The sequence below is a fragment of the Acanthisitta chloris genome, unplaced genomic scaffold, assembly GCF_000695815.1.
Source record: "Acanthisitta chloris isolate BGI_N310 unplaced genomic scaffold, ASM69581v1 scaffold2251, whole genome shotgun sequence".
In the NCBI taxonomy this organism is placed as follows: domain Eukaryota; kingdom Metazoa; phylum Chordata; class Aves; order Passeriformes; family Acanthisittidae; genus Acanthisitta; species Acanthisitta chloris.
The window spans coordinates 52,527-78,969 of record NW_008657446.1 but is presented as its reverse complement, the minus strand read 5'-3'; the positions used below and the strand labels follow the sequence as shown (position 1 = coordinate 78,969).

The 26,443-nt window shown below is 43.4% G+C and overlaps 1 protein-coding gene across 1 annotated transcript in view; it reads left to right on the top strand.

Moving 5' to 3' along the window:
- Positions 1–5,153: 5,153 nt before the first annotated feature.
- The window catches only part of CREBBP (CREB binding protein), a gene marked incomplete at its 3' end in the record, with an annotated part of 73,805 nt that continues 52,515 nt past the window's right edge, over positions 5,154–26,443 (top strand). The window contains 3 exon segments of the mRNA XM_009084698.1: positions 5,154–5,423; positions 5,739–5,789; positions 26,333–26,441. Of these exon segments, the coding sequence (XP_009082946.1) occupies positions 5,154–5,423; positions 5,739–5,789; positions 26,333–26,441 (430 nt within the window).

The window sequence follows — 26,443 nt, the reverse complement described above, 5'->3', positions numbered from 1 at the left end:
TTTAAAACAAGTCGATATTACTGGTAGTACTGCAGTAGAGATTAGAAAAGAACTGATTCCCTTTCATTAGCTTCTTGTTTGTTTGCTCTCTGTAACGTGCTTCAGTTTGGAAAAGTCACTGAGTTGCTGCAGTCTTACAAAAATTGGTTGAGGGAGCTTTTAGGAGCTATCCCTAAAATCCCAGCCACAGGAAAGCACGAGGAGGCAAGTGTCAGACTCATTGTCAAGAAGGTCTAAAAGGACAACACAGGCAGCTACATATTAGTCAGCCTTCCTTCCATGTCTGGGAAGGTTGTGGAGGAGATGGAGTGAATTTAGTGAAGGACTACCAGGGAAGTTGGGGACTGAGCAAGTGCCCTTTGAGAGGAGGTGGAGGGACTGCAGACAACACTCCTGACGTCCCTTCCAGCCCGAGTGACTGCGAGGCTGTGATCACGCAAGAGAGCACTGGGACAGTGACTGCAGTGAGTTCCCTAGAGGCAAGCACCAAGGATGCCTAAAGTTTCTGTCTATCGGTGTCTTTGAATTTTGGGCAGTCCACTGATTTAGGAGTGAGCAGAGCAGACTGTATTCCTTTCTCTTCCCAAATGCAAGTAGTTCAGATGATCAGGCAGGAAGAAATCTAGTTAAATACTCCAATCTCACTATCCAAGCCATAAGTTGTTGGCTCTCTCATTCCCCCTCACTGCCCTCCCCACAGCCATCAGGGTCTCCTTGGCCCAGCCAGGTCCTTCCTCACTGTCATGCTCTACCTGGCTGTTAAACATCATGTTCTGAAGAAGTGATGCTGCTCTGCTGAAAGTCAAGGTCAGATGCATGTCAGTGCACAATCTTTCTGTGTCTCGTTAGGTAAAGACACTAATGTAAAGTTTCCTTTACTGGAAATCTTGTCTTTTCCCTGAATATGTTGTTCGATTGCTCTAAAACATGAAATGTTGTAATTGTCTCGTATGAAACAATAAATTACAGACTCCTCAGACCTCGAGAGGAGGTTGGAATGGATGTGGTAATTGCTGACTGCACCAAACAGTATGTCTATTGAGGGGAGCTACCTGACAGCGGATTTTAGGGAATGGCTGGAGCGCGGAACTGTTGAGGCTTTGTCTGCTGGGGTCTGGCATGATTGAAAGAAGCCTTACAAAACAAAATTGGGCTCACTGAAATGTAACAGCTATGTTGGCATGAAAGAGCAGTGAAAATCTTGCTTGTGTGCTGGACTGCAGGGCGACTCGAGTGTGTGCTCCGTGGATGGGCAGTCAGTGGGTGATGGGAACACTCCCAGGCGTGTTTCAAGCAGAGATTGTGCAGTAAAAATGGAACTGAATCGGATAGTTCTGCTTGCTGTGTGATACCTTGGAGATAATAAGTCACGTCGTGAAATACCTTAGAATGTTTGTCACCTCTCCAGGCTGAGCTAAAGGGGAAAAAGTGGTGACATTGAAACAAGTTAATTGATTGAATATGTATATTAAGGAAGTCTCCCGATAACAGTTGCAGGCAGTCATACAGATGAGAATGTTCTGCCTTCAGCACGCAGCACACTTTGGGGTTTTTTTCTTCTGAGAAGGCTTAGAAGGAAACAGAACATCTTTTTTTATGCTGGTTGCTGAAAGTGTTGTCCAGGAAGGCAGAAAACTGTGACATTTAAGCTCATAAAGCTGAAATTAGGAGAGAAAGTGTCTCAAGTGTGGTTATCTTCTATGTGTGAAAATAGCTGCTCAAGGAATGCAGAATGCTCAAATTGGAAAAGGAGCCATTTGGAAAGAGGGGGGTAGTTGCCTGGTGCTTTTCCATGCCTTCCAAAACCCATGTAATCTCTGGTTTTTTGGTGCTTTGCTGTTAAGGGGCCGTTTGGGTTTATGTAACAGAGGTAATGAAAGGCGTGAGGTTTAGATCAGAAGTGCTGTGCTAGAGACAAGACACAATGAGGTGAGTCTCCACAGCCTTCGTCAGCTCTGCTGCTTCCTGAGCGCTGAATTGGAGGTAAGAGTTGAGGGAATCTGACCTCCTTTGAAATCCAGACCACTTTTTCTGTTCCAGTGCGTGCTGGGTGAGCGGCAGGGTCGGGGGATGGAGCAGGTACAGGGCTCGGTGGTTGCAGCAGGACTCAATGTAGGTGTTTTAGAGCATTGCTTCAGGTATCTGGATGTAAAGGCAAAGGCATCCCTTGAGTTTTTGGCTCTTGGTAGCTGCCTTTGAGAAATAGTTGAAGCATTGAGAATGGGATCGGTTATGTTGTTCTTGTGAGGGATGGAGGGTCTGAAGTTGCTTTTCATTTTTCTTCCAGTAGAAATGGGCCATGTTCTTATTACGGCAGAATTTTATATGTGTGTAAATATATTATTCTTTTTATAACTGCCAAGACAATCTCTTATCTTTATGGATTTGTTGCAGACATGCTCAAGTAGATTTTGTTTTCTGTTGTATTTTATAACTGTTATAAAATGTGCCTTGTGTTGCAGTTTTTCACGTACATGACTCCGATTAAATATAAAAGAAGATTAATCGTTGCTTGAACATTTGAATTCTCAGTGAATTTTTACACCACCACTGTGCTAAGTTGTTTACCTGCCTTTTTGTTTTCCTGCTGGCAGAGCTGTACACTTTCCATGCCTAACCTTAATGTACAGCCTTCTTCCAGGAGCTCAGGAGTGGGGGATGATTTCAGGTTTTAAGAGGCAGAATTCCCAAATGCTTTCTTCACTCTTTTTTTGTAAACTGCTGAAACATTTCCAGTCCTTGGCTCTAGCAAAACTGAGAGAGTCCAGCCAGCCAAACAAAAAAAATGGAGCATTTATACTCCAGCATCCCATTTTGAAATACAGCTGGGAAGAACTTTTTCTTTTTTTTAAGCCATGGCAACATCTTCCCCCTCCACATTTTGTCACTTAGCCTCTGCCCCTGTCCCCACACTCGTCTCTAGTTCATGATTTTTCAACAGTTTTGATGCAGAAGCTTGGAAAAAACCCTTTTTGTGGGCTGTACCACAGGAATTTTTGTAGAAGACAAGCTGGAAAGGTGACCTAAACACCTGAAGGGAAAGGCAGTGAGTGAGAGAAATTAATGAGCCTTGCTGGTTTGTCACTTGCCTGTGTGGAGCGGAGCAGGGCTTCTCTCCAGAGCTGGGCTGTATCTCCTCACAGCCAACATCATGCAGTCCAGGAAGGATTATTCACTTCAGCCGGTGTTGGTGGCAAGGTGTGCACCCCTGAGCGACCTGCAGCTGTGAGTGCCTCAAAACAGGCAGAGTTGAACCTTTTTGTTTGTGTTTACTGTTGTGCAACTCCCTGGTCACTGCAGATCTGGGCATTTCTGTTCATTTCTCCTCAGTTAGGTTGAATGGGGAATTCACATGCTGGTGAAATGCATCGTCTTTAAGCGTGCTGAGGTGTGTTGGTGTTGCATCCTTGCTTTGTCACACAGGTTACATGTTTGTTTGGGGTTTGTTGTTTCTTTTTAGTGTACGGTCAAAAGCCATTTTGCAGCCTGGGTCTTGCACCAACTTTCTGGGGTTGAAGAGTGAATTAAACTTGAAAACAATGAAGCTTTTGGGATGCCTTTCCCTTAGGAAAGAACTTTGGTTTGCTCTAACCTGGCAAAAAAATGTGGTTTGTTGCTCAGGGTGAGGGACTGGGGTTTGTCAGGGCTGGTTTGAAGGGGCAAAATAAAGTCTTTGCACAGTTCTGCTATGGTACAGTGAAAAGTGGTTGGTTTAGATCACTGGAAAACTCTTCTGAGATGTGGTGCATGTTGGAACAGCTACTCTGATGAATTGAGGCTGCTCTGCTTAGGTGTTCATTAATATTGCTCTATGTGCTTTTCCTTATGTCTTCAAATATGTAACTTCTGTTTTCACATGGAAACACCTACATACCCTGAAGTAACTTTCTGTGTTTTAGTTACATGCCAAAGTAACGTTGTTACACAGACGCTGCTTATGGTGTGCAACAAAATGTTTTTGTGAACCTGAGTTGCTCCTTTAAGGGAAAAAAAAACCCAGCCCCACCACTTTTTTTATTAGTCTGGATGTTCCAGCCAGGCAGAGCTGTTCCTTCAAGTGGCTTAACGAAGATTTGATTGATTTATTTTGCTCATCTGGCGAGTGTGTGGATTACCTCTGTCAATATTGGGCATGATAAATGAGGGTTGGGCACTTCCAGAGCAATCTGAATTATTTGAGCTGCTCAGGGATCAAGCAGTGACTCGATTCAAGAGGCATTGCAAGGAGAAAATACTGAATGCCTTTTGGGATCTTCTGAGGCAGCAGATCATGGTACAAATCAATGGCCAGAAACTGATCTTAAATGTGTTTATGTGTGAGGCTGGATCAAAGTGCTGAAGTAGTTGTTGTCTTTTGATGAAGCTTCAAAGCCAAACGGGAAGATGTTCTTTGGGCATGTGCACACATAAATGACAAGTTCAAGGTAGGATTGCTGGGTGAAATGCAGTGGCTTGGGATTACAGAGGAGGTCAGAGAAGGTGATGTATGCTCTTTTGGGAGAGTAAATCAATAGGAAAAAATTTCTTGTTATTTCTGCTGTCATCTTTGAGCCAAAGCAAGAGAAATTTAAGATTAGATCATCGTATTTGTGCCACCTTAGTTCTCTTAAGCTTTGTTTTGTCAGAAGTCTTGCCAAAAACCCTGCTATTGGCCAGTGGTCCACCACGTGTGGTTGTGTGTGCACAGTGTGTACCAAGGACTGTGCTCTGAAAGGCTCTGGAGTTCCTGTCCTGGGACCCTCAGTCGCTTGCTGACAGCTTTGAGTCTCGGGTAGAGATGTACCTGAATAGATGTCACTGTTAAGACAGGTGCAAAGTAGTGAAGATAAATATTTTAGCTGCTTGTTTGTCAACGTTTCTCACCTATGTCTCTGTTTTTACTTGTAGATTTTGGATCTTTGTTTGACTTGGAAAATGATCTTCCTGATGAGCTGATCCCCAATGGCGAGTTGGGCCTTTTAAACAGCAGTGGGAACCTCGTTCCAGATGCGGCTTCCAAACACAAACAACTTTCCGAACTTCTCAGGGGCAGCAGTGGCCCTTCCCTCACCCCAGGCATCGGCAATGTGAACTCCAGCAGCCCCGTGCAGCAGGGAGTGGGTGCTCAGGTCCAGGGGCAGCCCAACAGCGCGGCCATCGGCAACCTGGGCGCCATGGGCAAGAGCCCCCTGACCCCGGGAGACTCGTCGGCCTCGGGCCTGGCCAAGCAGGCAGCCAGCACCGCCGGGGCCACCACCCCCGCGTCCCAAACGCTCAACTCTCAAGCACAAAAACAAGTGGGGATGGTGACGAGCAGCCCTGCAACATCACAGACTGGACCTGGGATATGTATGAATACTAATTTCAGTCAGACACACCAGAGCCTTCTCAACAGTAATTCTGGTCACAGTTTAATGAATCAGCCTCAGCAAGGACAAGGGCAGGTAATGAATGGATCTCTGCGTCCCAAACGCTCAACTCTCAAGCACAAAAACAAGTGGGGATGGTGACGAGCAGCCCTGCAACATCACAGACTGGACCTGGGATATGTATGAATACTAATTTCAGTCAGACACACCAGAGCCTTCTCAACAGTAATTCTGGTCACAGTTTAATGAATCAGCCTCAGCAAGGACAAGGGCAGGTAATGAATGGATCTCTTGGGTGGAAGAGGATCAGGAATGCAATATTCTGCCCCTGCCATGCAGGGGAATGCAGGCAGTGTGCTGGCAGAGACTTTAACCCAAGTATCTCCACAGATGGCTGGGCACACCGGGCTGAACACAGCACAGACAGGAGCAATGACTAAAGTATGTACATTCCGTTTCATACATTCTATTTATTGCACTTGGTGGGGTTTTTTCCCTCCATACAGGTGTTTAGGAAATGTGGAAGATCCTTTTCTGAAAAAGAACTAAAGAATGAGCATTCTGGAGTGTGTAGTTATCCATTTCAGTCACAGTGGTACTGTGAAAGCAAGATAATTGAAGCAGTATTTCTCAAGTAATCAGAAATGAAAGCACTTGTTGAAAAAGACATCCTTGGAAGTTAAAAGTTGGATAATATCTTAGCAGCGTGAATTAGAAAAGAGTGGTGTAATCCTGCAGAAAGGAAGCAGATGATTACTCGTGTGCAGGATCTCAATTTAGCTGCCAGACAATATCTTCTAAAGCAATGTGAACGCTGCGAGAGAAATACTTGTAGATTGAAGGGAGAGGTGTAGCAATTGCTCCTCTTGTCAAGGACCTCTGTCAGCAACTGTGCAGGAAATGGTTTTTAAATATAGAGGAACTGATCTGGAAACATGAAATTTCACATGGATTGTCAAGCTAGTGCAGACCCTGTGAAAGGGAAGGGCAGAAGTTTAATCCAGAGGCCATTGCAGATCAGGGCAGGGAATACATACCTGGAAGTATCTGCCTCTGTCTTGGGGCACTGCTGTGGTCCCTGCTTGATACAGTTACTGCTTTTCAGTTCTTCATTTTTCAGGTGTGAGCTCAGAGCAGTGTTCTGACTGCTGCTCCTCCTGCAGTGTCCCTTATCTCCTGTCTGGGTTGCTTTGGTGTAGCTCCTTCGTGAAATCTTGATGGCAAACCCACATTGTTCTGACATGTAGAAAAAGATAAGCTTTTATCTCTGATATTTTATCTGTTCATACAGAACTTGCTGTAATCATTGCAGCTTATTAACATGTAAATGTTAATTCATTGGTGCATTAGGAATTGTGGAAAAAAATTGCATTGCCTGACATGAAAGTGTGTGTCCTGCACTCTGAGGACATGCTGACATCCCCGAGGAGTACTGTAGAGTTAATTTTGATAAAAAACATGAAGAGCGTTGTGTCTGCAGTGAAGGAAATCCCTTTGCTTAAGGGAGAGATGGTTGTGGTGTGAGTGAAGGTCAAAGAGAAAGTAGATATAGCTGTCTGCAGCCCCTGAAACAGCTGAATTTGCTGGGTGGAGCAGATTGGTCTGCACAGAGTCAGCTTATCTTTCACTTGGTTTCCTTTGAAATTTGTGGGAAGACTGACAAATTCTAGTTATCTGGCTTATTTCTATAAACTTAAGAGATATCTGAAGTACTTGGGAGTAGGTGTTTCCTAGCCACTGAGCAATTTTGTGGTGGAACTGCTAATTTTTTGTGTGAACCAGCTCAAGTAGAATTACCCCAAAGCAAAGAGACTTGCCTAAGGGCTTCATCTGGCAGTCTGTGTGAGCCTGGGGAGGGAGGTTCTGTGAGCTCTTGGTTTGTCTTAAATGAACCCACCCCTGGTATGGACCAGGTCCGCTCTTCGTCAAAGTCCATTTTTCAGGGGCTGCAGGCTGAGCCTGCTGCAAATGGATTCACCAGCTTGGGAAGGCAACCCAGACTTTCTCAGTTCATTTATGTTCCAGAAGTAAAATAAAATTTAGTTTTAGGAATACATTGCAAAAGAATAGTGGAAATATCCCTGTTCCACAGAGCATTAGCTTGTCCTTGTGTGCAGTGCTGTGCCCAGCAGTGGTGATGTATTTCTGAAAGATTAGGGCAAAATTAGTGTTTTCACCAGTTCTTACATACAGAATTCTTTGGAGAAAGCGCAAAAGTAGGACTGAGTAATGACAGAGCTCAGTGATAAAATAGTGCTGATGAGAAGGTGCACTTAGGAGAAAACAATTTTAAAAACTTAGGAAAATCAGTATTTCCCAGAGCTCCATCTCTTGTGGAACAAGATGAAGCTTAAAAGCATTGTTTCCTTGAAAAAACTTTTGCTTTATTTACATCTCAGTAAGAGAGCAGGTGAGTTCAGTGTTTTGCACAAAGACTTTGTGTTTCCATGTTGGAAGAAATCCTTGCTCCCTGGATTTTCTTCTGCCAGTCAGCAGCATTCTCTTATTTTTGCCATTTTCCTTAGTAGGCATTTGAGGTTTTGGAATCCTTTCCCAATTTCTTCTCATCCCCCAGTTTATGGTCCTAATAGGATTATCAACCATGATTGTGTGTTAGCTTTTTCATACTGATGCTCCAGTTGTGAGAAAAGCTTTTAAGAAAAGTAAACACTTGAGTGAGTTTGTTCTGAAACTGAAATTTCTGCTGAAGGAGACTGTGGGTTAGTTTGTTTTTTCACCTCCTGGTCCCTGATGTTTACCACTTAGTGTATGCAGCTTCAAAGATGTGAAGAGCAGCAGTAAAAGTTGTGAAATGGCTGATCTGCCTAAAATGAACGTGCCCAAGTTGACTCAACAGCTTAAAATGGAGCTGCCATCATGCTTGGAGAACTGTATCAGGGCTGGAAGGTTCTCTAGGTGGTGGCTCTAGCAGTATCTTAAGGGAAAGAAAGAGGTGTGAGATACAAATGCAGGGAAAAACCGAAAAGCACTTTTTAAACTGAGTTTTTCTCATTGCACTTAAAATGAATGCTGTGCATCACTGACTAACCTCATTCAGGTACAGCTCAGTAGGCCATTTTTCTCAATTCACTGTTTATATGCAGCGTGTGGAACTCATGATCCTTTATGGACTGGTACCAGTTTTGTTGGGCAAGACCTTGTTCTAATCCTTTCTTAGTAAATGACAAATCAAGGGGAGTCCATTTCTGGTTCTCTTTCTCGTGGTATGTGTTGATAAGCATTCTTTCTAGTGAGAGAAAAAGAAGAAAAAATATCTGAGTCTGATCCCTTCACTGCTCTCAGAAATAACTAGGATTCCATTCATCTGGAGCATCATGAGCCAGTAGTGTTAATTTTGGGCTGGACTTGCCATTTGAGGCAGAACTGAGAGTGGTAGCTGAAGTTACATGGTGCATGTGCTTGTTTAAGCCAAAGGTGGGGATAAACCTAACCCCTCACCAAAAAAGAGAGTGGAACATGACCCATTCCCAATGTCAGAGGGCCATAAGGTGCTGATGTCATGAAAAATGTTTTTCTGTTGGCAGGAGGAGATTAGAGTAAAATTCTTGCCCGGCCTATAGATGTGTGAGCAAAGGATTTCATAGGTTTCACATGATTCTCCAAAAGTGTTTTTCTGTACAGAACTAATAAACCTACCTCAAGTTCAGTTTACTTTCTGAAAAGTGCACTTTAATCATATGTCATTGGGCTCTGTGTGCCCCAGAAAAGGACTAAACCCTGTGGTCAGATCTTAATGTGAATCTATAGAGAGATCAAGAGAAAATGGTTGTTTATTTTCATACCTAGTTATGAGGATTACAAATGATTGTTTTCTTGTAGGATGCTTTTCCAAGATTGTAGATTTTTAATAACCTCATTCTACCTATTTTGAAAACTCTATTGGAAAATACTTGTATTGATATAAGCTAGAACCTGGCAGGGAGAAACTGATGGAAAGGTTGGTCTGGCTGTCAGATCTTCCAATTGTAGTATTTCAGGGTATGATCTGGTAGCAATGAGTTTGGGTACAGAGTACCAAGTGCTGTGTGCAAGTGATGAGTTTTCCCTATGTGTGTGTATGTATTTAAGCCCCACCGGACGTTGCTACAAGTAGTAGGATTGACATCAAAATCTGAACAGGCTCAGGAGAGTCACTAATCGTGCAAAACCAGATCTGTTCTACCGAATTTTGCCTGTGGGTTCAGAACAGTTTTTCTCTAAACTGTATTGGCCTAATTGATTTGAATAGTGCTTATTTTCAACTTTGTTTTAGTCAGGATATTGGCAGTTGCATGTTGTAGTAGAAGGTTCAGGTTAAAGAGGAGGAGGAGGAGGAGGAAACCTTACCAGAAGTGAACTTGAGAAAACAGTAAACCCATTTTTTATTATTACCAAGGGAAGAACAAGTTGTCTTGGGTTTTTTATTGTTGAGCTATAAAAGAAGTGGATTCTGCTGTTTGTTGTTTTGTGTCTGTATAATACATGTGCCTTGGGCAAGCACATTCACAGTTTTGCTCCCTATTCTATTCACCGAGGGGTGTTTCAGTGTTGGATATTAAAGTGGAGTAAATCTACTAAGATAAGAACTGTGTTAAAGAGCAAGACTTAAATGGTGTGTGTAGCTGTCTTGTCTCGGTGTTGTGAGGAATCTGTGGTAAGGAAAACCTGTGATGAGAGAAAATGGCACCAGTTGTTTATTTATCCAAATCCCCCAGTTGCTCTTGCTGAGCCCCAGGTTTGGATACGCTTGCTAACTGTGAATTAAGTCTGCTGAAGATGTTGTCATTCCTCTGCAGCTCCGTGTGTTTCAGCAAACTGCTGGTGCTGTTTGTTTCTCTGGTGACTCTCAATCTGTCTGAATATGCCTGAATTGTTCTAACATGACTTGCAGTTAATTTGCTTCTCATCCACTAAGTTGGCCGTGCCAAGCTGTCTGTCCATGCCTCTGGCAAACACGAGTAGCCAGTCTAAATTGTATTCCAAACAGTGCTGCTTCCCACTTCCAGGGGACTGTTAATCACACTAGAGCCCTGACCAGAGCTGCTTGGTTCTCTGTTGAATAACAATCACCGACACAGCACTTTAACCGAGGAGAGACATATGTGCTTTGTAATAATACAAGCAGAAGAAGGATGTAAATATATAGAAACACGTAACAGCAAAACTCACTGACTCGTAGTAAAATGAAAATCTCCAAGGCAGTTTTGTTTTGAAACATGACCTTGCAGAGTGGTGCTCTCCACAGATGAGTGTGCTGATACGTCAGGGAGATTTGGTGACTTACAAAGCTCACTCACCACAACTGCTCCTCCTGGCACCCGAAATGCAGTTGTTTCCTATTTCTAGTACATGAGTAAAATCTCATTTACAGTTGTGCAATGTCATTGAAGATCTTTGCAGCGATAGTCACTTGGCTTATGTTTATGCAGGTATCAAGGTGCAGTTTGGCTCCAGGGCTGCAAGGGAAATGCTGTGAGAAACAGAGCTCTCAGCCTTTGTGGGGACAGACCTCAGGCTTCCTCTCCTCCTGCTTCACACTGGGGCAGCTGGAAGCCTGTCTGTGACCCTGCACAGGCTTATCATCCTCTGACAAAGGTTAAATGTTAGGGGATCTCTTCAGAAAATTGTGCCATTATCTTCTACCACGTTAACACAAGACTTAAGGATTTTATCACTGACCATTAATTATACTGATTAAAATATTGTAATACTTCAATTTTTGTTGTTGGACTGAGGTTTATTTCTAAGAAGTGTATCTGAAAGAAGGTTTTGGGAGTGAAACTAAGATCCACAGCTTCTTTTGGAAGGCATGGATTAAGAGCAAGATTTACAGTGTTTTCAGCTTGATCGAAATGACTAAACCTTGCAAGTCCTTACTAATAGATGTGACTGAAATGACTCTTTTCTAGTTTTCTTCCTGTTGCTGTTCACAGTTTGGGGTTTTTAGTACACAGGTAAAATATGACTCAGCTGTTGAGAGGGAGGAGAACCTGCCAGCTGCAGTGGTGGTGTGTGCAAGTAAGGAAATGCCTGGTTACTTCAGGCAGAAGGAAATGGCTTTGTCGTAGTAATTTTCTTAATAGGGTCTAATCATGCGTGTAGATATGATTTCACAGGAGCCTTTCTGATGACAAGACCTTTTAGCGGGTCTCAAAACTTGCCCTTACTTAAAAGATAATATTTGTCTTTGACAGTGAGCTGTGATTAGGTTGGGAGTCCTGTAATTGGAAGGACATGGAGAAATGTGTCAAAGCAGCTGGTACTGTGGTCCGAAAACTAAAAGCTAGTGGTTTGCTTCCTTGCAGGAAACTTGGAAAACTATATATAGTATTTTATACTGTGTTTCTCTGTCTGAGAAACAGATAAGGGCTGGAAGCAGTGAGAGGAGGTGATTGTCCTTCTGCAGCTTCCACAAGTGGAAAATGCTTTGTTGAAGGCAAACAGGACACTTCAATCAGGCAAAAATGTTGGAAAGTGGTACTTTAGCATTTTGAGATCTTCTCACTTCCCTGGAGGGCTGAAATTTCAATCCAAGAGGCTGCAGAGATCATGCCCAAATCTGCTTTGTAGTGGGCAGGGTGTGCTTCACCTTTATTTAAAGTTGAACATCAAAATTAGAAAAGATGTTTCAGTACACAGTTTTCTCCCACATCTCAAAAAGTAATCCTGAGTTCTTATTGACACAGTTGCTAGTTTACTCTGCAGGACTGAGTGTAAGGAGTAGCAAAATAGAGCAGCATTTCCCTTTCTTCTTGTGAATGCTGGGAGGAAATACCTGTGGGTTTTTGTTTGGAAACTGAAGTCCATTTGTGTGTGACATCAGCAGGCAGTTTGCTGCAGCTGTGTCCATGGGCTGTGAGAGGTACATGCTCATTTCCCTTCCTCATCCTCCTTCTTGCCACTATAGTGAAGAGTATTTGTATGTATTCCAGAAACTGCTGTGACTCTGAAGGGAAGTGGCATACTAAACTTACTGCTTATGTTTTAATTTTGTGTATAATCCAAGCAATGATGTGAATTTTAAGGCCAGAAATATTCTGTAGAATTGAGATTTAGATGACTGAGGGCTTGAGATGATTTTTGAACTCCTGGTGCTACAAAAGCTGCCTGTGGAAATCTTAGTGCTTACACATCCTGAAGGTGCTCGAGCCCCAAAATGAGGGTTGTGTTCTTTGGTATCTGTGTACACAAATCTGCTTTAGGGGTGGGAAATAAGCAGTGCAGTGCCAGAATAAAAATACACGTGAAATATAGGAACATCCGTGCCAAAAGAGCTAGGAAAGAGACTTTTAGAAGATAGTAGTAAATAGATTGTTTAGCAGCCTCAGAGATGCTGCTCCTGTGGAGGGAAAGGTTTGTGTTCTCAGAGTGACACTATGTTGCTCCTTCTTCAAGGGGATTTTTGGAAACATACACAAACCAAGTGCCCTTTGAAACTTTTGACAAATTGACTACAGTTTATAACTGCTGTAGGATGGGAGGAGCTTTGTACCCTGGAAATGGACAAGTGTTGAAATGCCAGGAGCTGAAGATGGGATTTCACCCTCTGAATGAGCTGTGGTTGCTTCTCTAGTCTGATACTGAGCACGTTGGGTGAAAATACATTTCTGGGTGGTCCTGTGTCAGTGAGGAGTGTGTCCAGAGGCCTGGTTTGCTACACCGTTCAGTTTTAGTCGTGTTTAAAGATAAATATCAGATCTTGCCTTGTTTAGAAACCTGTTAGGAATTGTCTCTTGATGACTTCTTGGGAATTGTTAAGCCTTCAAGGAGAGCACGTTTTGTAGAAGGGCTGGAGACTTCATGGGAACTCTTGAAGTCAGTGTGGTGTTTCAAAACAAACATATTTGGCTCTTAAGGTTATTTTAAAATTATTTGAACAGTTTAAATTATTTATAGTTACATTTCTCCTTAGTTACTGTTAATGTCAAGCTGTGACATTCGTGCTAAGTGGTTGTTTTGAGTAAGCAGTATTGATTTTTGTTTCTTTTAATGCATTTGATGTAGCTTGTAGGGTGAGTTTGTTTCTTGTTTCTGATTTTTTCACCCCTTTCTGGATTGAATAAATACAGTTACTTCTTTTAGAGGCACAGTCTCTGCCTTCGGTGTGTCCACTTTGCCATTAGGATTCATGTCTGTCATGGAGAGTTGCAAGGAAAGGACACAGAATATCTCTTCTCATTAGAGTTCAGAGGTACTTTTCCTGTTGCTGTTACTCCACAGAGATACTATTGCCTTTCCCCCCACCTCTGTGGAATATCCTGTCACACAGCCTGCCTGATAATGTATCCTGGCCAGTTTGTGGGAGGGAAATGGGGAAACAAATAGCACTCTTAAACAGCTCTACTGTGTTTTCTTACCAAAACAGCTTATTCCTTATAATATTGAAATTTTGGAGCATGATATGCTCTCCTGTTACTTGGCTGCCTCCATCCATCTGTAGGCACTTCTAACGTGCTGAGGTGCTGCCAGACATAGCTGTAAATTCTTTTGGGGCCTGTTTGGGACATTTTGAAAGGCTGCACAGAACAGAAAATAAAGGCAGGAGCATGGGCTTTGGGCTGTATTTCCTATTGAGCTGGAAACCTGTGATTAATAGAATCACAAAATCCTGGAATGGTTTGGGTTGGAAGGACCTTAAAATCCATCTATTTCCACCCCCTGCCATGGGCAGGGACACCTTCCACTAGCCCAGTTTGCTCCAAGACCTGTCCAACCTGTCCTGGAACACTCACACAGATGGGATGGCCACAGCTTCTCTGGGCAACCTGTGCCAGTGCCTCACCACCCTCACAGGGAACAATTTCTTCCTAATACCTAATCTAAACTTACTCTCTTTCAGTTTGAAGCCATTTCCCCTTGTCCTGTCACTACAGTTCCTAAGTTTTATGAATTTAGCTTAATGATGCTGAGGTCTAGGAATTGTAGGAGGACAGGGATGCTTGGCTGAGAATCTGTGTTATCAAATTCTACTTGGTGTGACTATAAATGTGTTTTACTACATGCTGAGGCTCTTTCTGGAAGTAACTCAAAGGTTTTAGCCCGTGAATATGTAATCAAGTATCTGTCGAGGTGTATCTTCATGGAATTTCAGTCTTTCAACGTCCTCTTGTTAAGTGTTGTCGAATTACTCTGTGTGTCCAAATTAGATTTTCTTGATGAAACAAACCTTTGAAACATCTTTAGTTAATTCTGCGGTTCTGGTTAAATTTCTGTCCTTGTGTACTAAGAATAGTTCTTGTTTATCTGAAGAAAGCCACTTGTTCTGCTTGACACTCATAAAAGCTCTTGAGGCAATTGGAATACATTGATCAATTGTGGCTAATTATCCATTAGAGCTTTGAAGTTGTTATTTGCAGAGGTGACACTCATTACACAGTAAACCTTCAGAGCTTTATTTTTCATTCATAAGTACAGCAGTGATGCAAAGTGCAGAAATTGTAGTGTGTTCCATTGTGTTAGCTCTCAGGCTTGTGCAGGATTGTGGAGACATTTTCTTTCTTCAGTCATCTGTACAGTGCAAGCATAGAATTGTTTTTATTCCTTTTTTTTCTGGAAAAGGTTAATTTCTAGTCCAATGTATTAAGAATTTGTTCTCTCTATATCCAGTCACTTGTAAAGAATGTTTTCCCATGAAATTTCAGGAATTGTGTGGAAGTATTTGTTTGGGTTTTTTTGGAATCACAGAATCCCTGAATGGTTTGGGTAGGAGAGAACTCAAAGTTCATCTCGTTCCACTCCCTGCCATGGGCAGGGACACCTGCCACTAGCCCAGGTTGCTCCATGCCCCATCCAACCTGACCTTGACATTGGTCTTTAACGGCCTTATTGCCTTGGAATGCGTAAATTTGTCTTTGACCTCTGAAATGCTTGGAAGAGAATGTAAAATCTTATTAGAAGAGGTAATAAACCACCTGGTTTCCTCTTCGTAGAGTTTTGGAAATGTTGTTTCTAGTTTTAACAAATCTGTCATAATAGAGGATGAATTAAATTACAGTTATTCCTAGAATACTGCATGCAGTTCTGGTGTGGTCAATGTAAGAAGGACATGGAACTGTTGGAGCAAGTCCAGAGGAGGCCACGGAGTTTATAAGAGGACTGGAGCTTCTCCCCTATGAGAACAGGCTGAGGGAGTTGAGGGTCTTCAGCCTGAAGAAGACTGTGTGGAGACCTCAGAGCAGCTTTTCAATACCTGAAGGGCCTACAAGGAGCCAGAGAGGGACTCTGTGTTAGGAGCTGCAGTGATAGGACAAGGGATAATGAGTTCAAACTGAAGGAGGGAAAGTCTAGGTTGGATGTGAGGTAAAAAGTGTCTTACTGTAAGGGTGGTGAGACACTGGCACAGGTTTCCCAGGGATGTGGTGGCTGCCCCAACCCTGGCAGTGTTCAAGGCCAGGCTGGATGAGCCTTGAGCAACCTGATCTAGTGAGGAGGTGTCCCTGCTCAGGGCAGGGGTTGGGACTGGATGATCTCTAAGGTCCATTCCAACCCCTAAATGGTATGATTCTATGAGTATTTTTCTTTGAGTTAGTTTACCACCGAAGAACAAGACGATAGTTGCTTCCCGGATCTGCTGTGGTAGGCTTTGGTTATATCAATTAGCTTAAAGAGGTGGGAGAGTGGAGACTTGGAGCATAAGCTTGGCTTCCTCTGAACGCTGCTAGCCAGATAGGATTTGAGTCTCAAAACTGATTCTTGAAATGTTACCTTTTTTGAGGCATTCTTGTTACTGACTTTAAAAGTGAGTATTTTTAACTGGGTATTTTGTCAAAATGCCAAACCTGCAGCTTGGTTGAGGTGAGTGCTCTCACCTCAGCTTAGAGAACAGCATTGCCACCATTCTTGCACTGCAACTGAATTCTTTTTTTTTTTTTTTTTTTTTTTTTTTTGAAACTTTTTTTTTTTTTTTTTTTTGGTAACACCACTGGCTTTCTGCCAGGAAATGATTAATCTTTTCTTTGCCTCTCCATCTGTCCCTCTGGCATATACATTCCAAGCGCCATGGTGACTTTCTTTTGGAACACGTTACTATAGGATGAAATAGTAATTAGTAGAGACTTACTTTTTTTTTTTGTCAGTAAACAGATGCAAGATGCTGCCAGCGTAGTAAAGAAAGCCTGTCCTCCCCTTCCCAAGGGAGCAGGAATTCCTCAGGGACCTGCCTCTTGCTCTCTGCGAGAGCCGTAATCACCAAGGTGGACCTTGCTTCCTGCTGGAGATTGTGCTTCATACCACAGGGAGATAAGAGTCCAGAGAGCAAAGTCCTCGGCGTGTGCCTGCTGCAAAGCTGCTCTGTGGCACAGAGTGTGCAGGCAAAGCCCTGAGGAGTCACAGCAGCAGCCACAGGGGCTGAGGAGGATTAACTCCAGGTGGCCGATGCCGGATCATGTAGCTCAGGCACTCGTGTGTGTTAACTCACCTGGGAAGCAGTGCAGATGGCAAGGCACAGGTCCCTGTCTCTCACGGTGTTACCGCTCTGGAAAACAGAAATAAACCTTTAGGAAGCAGTTCTGTCCTTTCACTCTTTCAGCTGCTTTTAGTGAGCAGTGTCTGTCAGTCTGAATTTCTGAGGTTCTCCATTACGTAGAGCACATCTACTCTTCACAGGACTTCGTGCACTTTAGTTGTAACTTCTGAGCATCTGAGACACCTAACTGCTTGATTTCGTTGTCTTGAGAGAGAGATAAGAAAGATCCAAAGGAAGAAAGTTAAAATTAAGCCAAGCAAAATGACATCCTTCTTGGTAGCAAAACCGGTGCATGGGAGGGGGCAACAAAATGCTGAGCTTTTTAACCAAGTTGTGTGTTGAAAGCCCAGATTTGAGGTAATGTGATGACCAGGAATTTGAAGGCTTAGTCCAGTAATGGAGTATGAAGTGCCTGGTTTGGGTGAGGCCCATAAAAGAGGGAAGTAGATGACACAAAATGGCATGGCTTGGTGGCAGCAAGTTCAAGGGTTCTGAATCATCCCTGTCCTGTAGTGACTTGGGACAGTGATAACTTGGAGGCAGGAGCAATGTGCTGTTCCTGGACACTCAGTTCTGCTCATGGCAAACCCAGAGGATACTGCCTGTAACTGTGGGTCACACTCAGTTCTGCTCATGGCAAACCCAAGGGATACTGCCTCTAACTGTGGGTTGGAGTGGGAAGTGCAGAATTCCCTTTTCATGCAAACTTGGTCTATTTCATAAAGAGAGAGAGAGAGAAGTGTCACTAATATCTGGGTATTCTCCCTTTTCATGCAAACTTGGTCTATTTTATAAAGAGAGAGAAGAGTCACTAACATCTGGGTATTTGCAGTATTTCTGCACAGCTGCTCTGTCAGCCCAAGGCTATTGATTTTGGTGTAACCCTAAAGGTACAGTTCAGGCCTTCAGAAAACTGCATCGTAGGCTGTAGCAGCTTTTGAAAGGTGGAAGTAGTTATTGTCTTTTCAGCATTTAGCATGGTGTATCTCACTGGCTTGTTTCATTCATACAACACTGGAGTTGGAGGAAGTAGGGAGAACATCCTTCCTTGCAAATCCAGGGATTTAGAAGAAAGCAATAGTGAGTGGCAGATGTGTTTTACTAGAGCAGTTTACACTGTTGAGCAGACAGGGTCTCACGTGTGCAGCTCTTCAACACTGCTGTTAGTTTGTGAAGATCTGGCCTCTTACCAGAACAGATCAGGTCTAGGATGCCTCTGCTCTTTTTCCTTTATTATGACATGCATGTTCTGTTCTCTGAAACAATTTAAATTATTAATCTTAACAGTTAAATCGAGTTTTAGCTTTTGTTTTAAGACTAAGCCTGGAATAATAAAAGGATAGTGCTGGCTCTCTAAAAGGATGACTTTGTGACTTCCTCCTCTAACTATCTTGTCAGATTCAGAAGTGTGGGAAGAGTTTGGTGGGAAAAAAAAGCCTTGACCTTCCTGTTCTCCTACTGTCAAAGAGAGTAGTGTAACCAGTAGATCAGCTGTGTCTCCTCACACTGTTGCTACAGAGGCTGCAGTTCTTCACAGCACCCCTCCCCGGGGGTCTTATAAACCATTTGCTGTTGTGCTTTCAGCTCCCTCCCATGTCCTCAGATAATCTCTGAGGTGCTGACAGGACCAAACTGGCAGTGATGGTGGTTCCTTGGGAGCTGTGGGTACAGTGTCTGCTGCTAAATGCAGAGGTCTCTGTGCTTTCCTTCATGGAGATGTTCATCTGAGTGTCATAATCTACTTGTTCATCTCTGCTCAGCAATCCTGGGAACTTAATTATCTGTGAGACCTTTAACAAAAATGGGTCAAATTGACCAGTGATTTCCAAAGTGATTAGAGAAAAATTGATCCGTGGAAGGCAGAGGAGATGGGACACTGTCACAGTGCTATTGTTTGAGCACAGTTTCCTGAAGATACCTAACTAACAACATAACTGGTTGTGACCCTGCAATCAATGTCAGTCTGAAGAGGCAACTTAATTGCTGCCGGATTGAGTGAGTGGATGAAATCTGTGCTGCAGTGCACAGTGTGTGTGCTCACGTGGCGTCAGGAGAGCCATGGCCTGGAGCTGCTCTCAGCCATTCTCACTCTGACAGGTCTGTGGTGCAGAGGGGATGCTGCAATAGTTTGGTGCAGCTTTTGGCTTCTGTTCTGCACCTCTGCTTTCCTGGACTTTGGTACTTGCCCTGGGTTTGGTTAATGGACTTGGCAGCTTGGCCAAGGTTTTGCTTCACGAGATAACTTTTTCTTCTCACCTTTCTGTGTTGTGTCTGGACAAGCAGAAGGGAACATGGAATTATGTTTCTGTCATGAGGTTCCATTTTATAAGAATTAAGCCTATGAAAATGACAGTGATACAAAGGATACCAGTGATTAGAGGCCTTATGATTTTGTGAACTGCCTCCTGTTGATGAGTAGAAGCACACACTATTTAAAGAAAATATTAGTATAATCTTGAGAATTTCAGTGGTATTTGGTCACTTCCATTTTTTTCCAGCCTTTGCTTTGAAGCTGCAGAGCTTCAGCTCTTACCTCTTGATATGTCTTTGCTAAATAGAAAATACTTGTGTTATCACCTTTCTATTCCCAAAATCGGTGCTTTAGGATCACTTCAGTCCTTGCCTTAATAAGATAAGCAAATTAATAAGCTTAAATAGTAAGCTAAATAAATTAGGCTATTAGGTTGCAATTAGCCTGTCTTTAGCCATGCCTTTTAGTCCTTTGAATAGCTCTTGAGGCCTCTCTGAATCCTGTCATTTTTACCCATTGTTCTTGCACTATGCAGCGCGTTCGTCGTCGCAGCGTTCGCACCAGACGCACAGCACTCGCCCCTTCCCCAGTCCTCCTTTCATCCCTCCTCTCACTGCATGTGGAGAGCTCAGATTTGTGTTCCTCAAGCATTTTGCAGATTCACAGCTTTCAAAGTCCAGCCAAGCCTGTCTAGCTTGCTTCCTTTCTTTGCAGGCCTGTTTTCTAGTTAAAAATCCAGCAGATACCAAATTGAATATTAACGATAACTATTTTTAGTTTACAGGATTGGATCATAATCAGATTACTTCAGCCAGGCTTATTTTCCACTGAGCCCATGCTGCTTTCAGTTCTTTGATTCTCGTATCAACCTTTCAAGTATTTTTTCTGCTGTCAGGCTAGTCCAAATCTGATGGTATTGTTTGGGTTTCAAATACTTGGCCAGAATCACCTTCCATTTTTGTACAGAGGAGTCAGTGCTTCAAAACCTAATGAAAATCAACATTGAACTTGGAGATAAGTTTGTTGGTTTGGGTTTGTGTTTATTTTGACTGATCTGTCTGGGCCAGCTAATTAAAATTATACTGATAATACTACTGATCATAATTTATGGCATTAACTTTATGTAGACAGTGGTGGTGGTGCAAGGTACAAACCCAGCAGCGTTGTCAGAGGTGGGTGCTGCTCCTTGGCACCTGCCTGCAAATGCAGGTGCTTTGTCTCACACAGGAAAACAGAGTGAACTCAGTCTGTCCTGCCAGACCTTTTATTAAATTTGGAAACCCTGGAGTGAAAGGTTAGGGCAACAGACAAGAGCAGAATTTCCCAAAGGGAAATGGGTAGCAAGGAGCAGAACTGTGTGCAGTTATGTGGTTTGTGACAGTCTGTTGGAGAGGAAGGTGAAAAAGGGATTGTGAGTAGGAAATGATTGTGAAAAAATAGGGAGTGGGTTTGCAGCCTGTTGTGTTGGTTCCATGTCCTGGGAGCCCCAGAGGAATGTGGTAATGGACTAAGTCAGACTGCTTGAGTGAGAGAACAGGCTGTGATGTTAGAGGTGAGGGGAGAGTTAGTAAAACCTTACAGGAGGAGGAAAGGGCAGGATTTATTTACAGCCTGAATACTTGGTGTACAAGAGGGAGCAGCTCATTGATGCTGGGCTAGAGGAAGAAGCACTGTGGTGTGTCAGCAGTGCTGGAGAAGGGAGGAAAAAAGAGAGCTGTAAAGGCAGGAGAAATGGCATAGTGTGAAGATCCAGTCTGCTCCTGAGGTATCTTTGAAATTAGGTTGGGAAACTTCTCATTTCTGCCCTATCACCTCTGAGCTGACACTCGTATGAGGTTTATAGATTTGGTCATAGACTTGCTCTAGAATATCTATGAAACTGCAGGAAGTAGAGAAAACACAATTACTGTCCTGCTCTGGAAAGAACTAAAAAGCAAAACAAGAGAAGTACCTCCCACACCTGCTGCTCTGAGCACTGCAGTGTGGTGGCTCATGTGGTCCAAGTCAGCTGAACAAAGGTTCTAAGTGTTGGGGGTTCTTTTCAGCTTGGAAGTTTGTACATTCCTTGACTTGTGAGAGTAGAGTGAAATACCCTATTTCCTATCCACACTGGATAATAGATTCCAGTATCTTAGAGAGTTGCCATAGTGATAAAAAAGGGAACAGAATCTGCTTGTCTTTCTGGGATAGCAGAATTATTAAATTAAATGCTTCTTTTCCATTAAAGGAGAGTGGCATTATCATATTTCTGAGAAGAACTGTTTTAGAGCAGAAATAATGTGTTTGAGCTGGTGTCCTGCATTAATCATGTTCCTTCTTCAGGCACTTGTAGCCTTGCCTTGTGGTTGAGTGCTGGGGTAGTGTATAGCACCCCTGCATGTCCCCATTGCAGCTGATGGAACAGCTGGGAAGAACATCCCTTGCTTGGGAAAGTCTGCTTTGCTCCATCATGAGTCATGCAGTTGTGACCACAAAGAGCTGGGCAAGAAGCAAGAGTTGCCCAAAATCGTAACACAAACAGGAGTATAAAGTGTGAGTTGCAGAGGATGAGGTTGGGATGGAAGGAGCATCCCAGAATGGAGTGCAGGGAGCATGGCTGCAGAGAACAGTGCCTGCGTTGGGTGGATGAAGTGAGAGAGAGGAGAAGGCAGCAGGGAGGGAACATGCTGAAGCTTAGAACAAAATGGGAGTGCACAGCAGCACAGCTCAGGTTTTCAGGGAGCTTCCAGCCTTTGTTGTGATGGAGTTGTGGCAGCTGCCACGTGGAAGCTTGAGCAGCTCCGTGATGCACATCCATGCCCATTCGTTGGGAAAAGAAACAATTCTAACTGGATTGCCTTTTGCTTTCGTTCCCTTCAGGAAAGTAAGTTTAACAAACTTTAAGCCAAATCCAAATTTCTGTTATGGCTCAGAGTTGCTCATGAGAACAACTGTTCTTACCCGATTGCTACCTCCCGTGTTCTTGCTGGTTTATCTTCTTTGATGACTTGTAATTACCTGGTAATCTTCTCCTGAACTACTTATTTTGGGATCAGAGTTCTGTTTCAGAAATACAAAAGCAAAGGTCTTCTGAGTATCTGCCTTCCCCCACCTGCCCCCTCATTTCACACAGGAACAAACCCGGGGGCAGAGGCAGGAGCTGTGGCATTTGGACCTTCCGAGTCCTTTGCCTCAGAGCTGCAGGTTTCAGTTTGCAGAATGAACAATCAGGGTGAAATCTTTACTACTCAGAAGCTTAATCCTCTGCTGATACTTACCAGTTATGTTCTGAGATTTCAGTCAGCAGTGGTTTAAAGTTCCACAGCAGTCCCTGAGCTCAGCGTTCAGATAATTAACCAGGCATTGCAGTTAATGCCTGGTGCGCTCGGATGGCTTTGAGTGTGTGATCCACAGGGATCTCCTGGTTCCGCCTTCCCTTCCGCCTCCCGTTTGCTGCCTTCCCACCGGGGAGGGGCTGGCAGTGGTTAGCCCTGCTGGAGTCCCCCCTGGCTGGGTGTGCTGGAGGGAGCTGCTGGAGGGGAGGGCACCAGCTCTGCAACGCTGCGAGTCTCAGTGCTGGCTGGAGCACATTTGTTCTGCCACCAGAACTCCTCGTCAGTCCTGGCCTTGGTTGGAAACTTGTACGTTGATCAGAGTCCATTAGAGCAGGTCTTGCATTGTGTTGTGTACTTGTAGTCTCTGTAAAGCACAGTTCTGTTTAGATTAACTCTTCCCAGGAAAAATGGAGTTTGAAACTTCTGAAACTATGAGTAGCAGTTTTAGGAAAGTCTTCTTGGGGATGTCCCTCCTAGTTTTTGTCTTCATATTTACTTCAGGGATTGCCATGTAAGAAAGGTCTTTTCAGTTTGTTTGTTTTTAAAGATTGACTTCAAACAAACAGAAGTCTTTGGCCGTTTCCTTCATTGGCAGTAATTGGCAAAAACACAGTGTGGGTTAAAGGGCATGTCTAATGTTTTACAGTGTTGTCAAACTATACTGTTTTTTGTAACTTATAGGCTGGTGTATATCTTATGCCTTAGGCTCCTTTCCCTTCTGGAAGCACAGCTTTGGACACTGAAATACAACGTGGCAGAGAGCAAGCTTACAAAAATCCAGGGTTTCACATGGAAGCTGCTGTGCTGCCAGCTGGATTTCAAAGAACAGCATGGCATTTCTTATCATTTCAATCAAGTATTTATTACTTAATGACCACCTAGAGTAGGAAAAATTATCCTCATCCCATTAACACTCACTTTGGAAGACTTGAAAGGTTGTTTTGTTGCTGTGCTGAGTTGTGATCTGTTTAATAACAAGATCTGTTGAAAAGGAAATATTAACATAAGCCATCCCTGTGGTACCTGTTAGGATTGCAGATCCTCAGTGCTTTGGGGATGGTTCTAGTGGTTTGGAGCTTCAACAAACTTAAAGTGATTTTTTTCTTTTGAGACCAAAATATTTGTAATATAATTTTTCTAAAAATCTAGTTATAAACATTTTTCCTTTCATAAAAAAAAGTGTTAATCTCTTCTGAATATGAGACGAAGAACACTTCTCTGTTTCTCTTGGAGCAAGAACTTAAATTTGATGTAAAATTTGCTCAGCATTCTCAGTGCCTAAAGAAAATCTCTTTTCTGCTTCTTGAAAATTCAGCTGGCTAAGATTCTGCCTGAAGCTTGTAACCCCAGGCTGCCATGCTCAGCACAGCCCTGCCTACACTGATCCTTTTCCATCTCCTCTGTGGGGCTGAGCAACATCCATGAGCTGCCAGGTCCAAGGAGGGTTCTGCTGGGTCTCTTGCAGGTTGGAGCAGCCCAAGTAAGGCCATGAAAGCCATGGAAGTAGGTTCCTGTATATGCAGCATTCCCCTCTCCCAGGTGGGGCTCCCATGGCTTTCCCAGTGCTGGTGGTAGCTGTGAGGGCTTGTAGGGAGTTGTACCAGAGTAGTCAGTAGATTAATCAAGTTAAAAAAACTCCACCAAACTTTCAAGCAAGTTCAGAGAAGACTGGAATGGCCAAGTCCTTCTGCAGATAAATGCAGTTTGTAGGTGGGAATTAGACACAGGGAAACTGAATAACAGTTAATGTTCCTGGTTTTGGTCTCTGAAAGGTTTCAGTAGTTGGCCAGAAGCTGTCTCAGAATCTCACTTTTAATTTCAGAAATCTTCTTGTTAATCTGACAGACCTCCTAGCATGAATGAATAGCTGTAGGTACCAGATGATCCTTCCTCATCCCTCGTCTGAAACAGTGGGTTGAGTGAGTAATGTCATTAAATACTTTGCTGCCCAAATCCATGGTGTGATACATACTAATTAAACTAATTTCTTTGAACATGCAGTCCTACAAAACAAACATAAACAGGGAAAATATTTGTGCAGTGTGGTAGTAGCCAACAGCACTTCTCTTTAAAGCAATCTTTCGTGCTAAACTTTCAGCGCTGGTTTTGGTCTTGTACTTTGTCTTTGAATTATGCAGCTTTACTGTGGAACACAGCACATACTTGATAACCTCTTCCATTGCCAAGTAACAGCTTTTGGAATTTTTTGATGTGTAAAGATAGAACGTCTTGTACAGTGAGAAAAGGCACAAATCTGGCAACAGTCAGCGCACAGGGTGCAGGGAAAGGAGCATTTCCTGACGTGAGGCTGCTTGGAGCGCGGTGGGTCGGCTGGCTGGAACCCAAGGGTGCAGAGTCCAGGGGCAGGGAGGGCAAGGCCCAATCAAACTGTGTTCATTGGACTCTGCCCCAGTGTAATTTACTGCTCACTCATAACCACTGCTGCATCAACTGGTCATTCAGTCTGATTCCTGTAAGTATAAAAGAGCAACCACTGAGTAATCCCTCGTTATGAGGCTGTTACAGTGATAAGCTGATGTGCATGGTCCTTCCTCCAGCTATGGGAATAGTCCTGCTTGAATCCCTGCTGGGAAAGGAAGTGAAGAGACCAGGAGCATGGAAAACCACCATGTTGTGTAAGGAAGGGCTGGGGAGGTCAAGGGAAGAGGAAAATAGGATTTAATACTTCAAATAAAGACTTTGCTCAGCGGTTGGATTTGCATTTAAGACATTCTGACAGGTGATAAAGTCACCTAGAAATCCTCCCAGTGTGAGGTAAGGGGAAGCACAAACATGATCTATTGAGTAGGTCCTATGTGGAGTGGCTGAGGGAGCTGGGGGAGCTCAGCCTGGAGAAAAGGAGGGTCAGGAGGGCTCTTCTTGTCTCTTTACAACTCCCTGAAAAGAGGTTGGAGCCAGATGGGAGGTGGTACCTTTCCTCAGGCAACAAGCAACAGGATGAGAGGAAATGGCCTCAGGTTGTGCCAGGGGAGGTTCAGGTTGGACATCAGTAAGAAAAGGTTGTCAGGCTGCTCAGGAATGTGGTGGAGTCACCATCCCTGGAGGAGTTTAAGGAACAACTGGATGTGCCCCTCAGTGCTCTGGTCTAGCTGACAGGTTGGACTCGATGATCTTGGAAGTCTTTTCCAACTTAAATGATTTTGTGACTTTTATTTCCTCTTTCTTTTGAGGTGAGGAAGAAGGGGCCTAGTCTTAGTGATCCTCTTGGGAAGAAATAAATGCCTGCTAAGATGTCTTTTCAGGATCTTTTGTCTAATGTAATGTTAGGGTCCAGTAATAAGAGATGCTGCAGTGGGAGGCTCCTGCAGGCCAGGTGGCTCTTTGGATGGACAGTGTTCTCTTCACTCAGGGGGAGTTGTGTTTCTGCTTTCTAGTCTTAGGGAGTTCTGGTGGTGCCATTTGTCAAGGATGTCAGCCTTAGATAGATGTCCTTTTGCTCAGACACTTTTCCTCAAGTACCAGAATAGAAGCAGATAACCATTTGCTCGATGCCTCTGTATCTTCCCCTCCCTTCCCATCTAGTCTAAGCTTTGTGCTCAGAATGCATAAAGTATCACAGGATTCAAGGTTGGTTTGGTCTTCAAAAGTTTTTGTAGTGTTGGAAGAAGTGATTTCTGTCACTGCAGGTTAGGAAGGATAATCTTGTCCTTTCCTTTGCATCTGCACCATGATTTTTGTAAGTTGAATTGCAAGACTTCAGCCACGCTCAGCTCTATATATTTGTAAAGTATCTTTTTAGAATTTAATTTGAACTTGTTTAAAGTTGTGAAATCATTAATTTAATATTGAGTATTTGATATTGTGCAGCTTAAACTGGATTTGGTCTCTATGAATGCCAAGATGGATATTGTACATATGTTTTCTTTTTGGTTTTTTTGTTTTACATCCCTTCGGAATCACAGAAATTACCATCGTTTCATTCATTCTTTTCCAGATGGGAATGGCAGGTAACACTAGTCCCTTTGGGCAGCCTTTCAGTCAAACTGGAGGGCAGCAGATGGGAGCTACAGGAGTGAATCCTCAGTTACCGAACAAGCCAGGCATG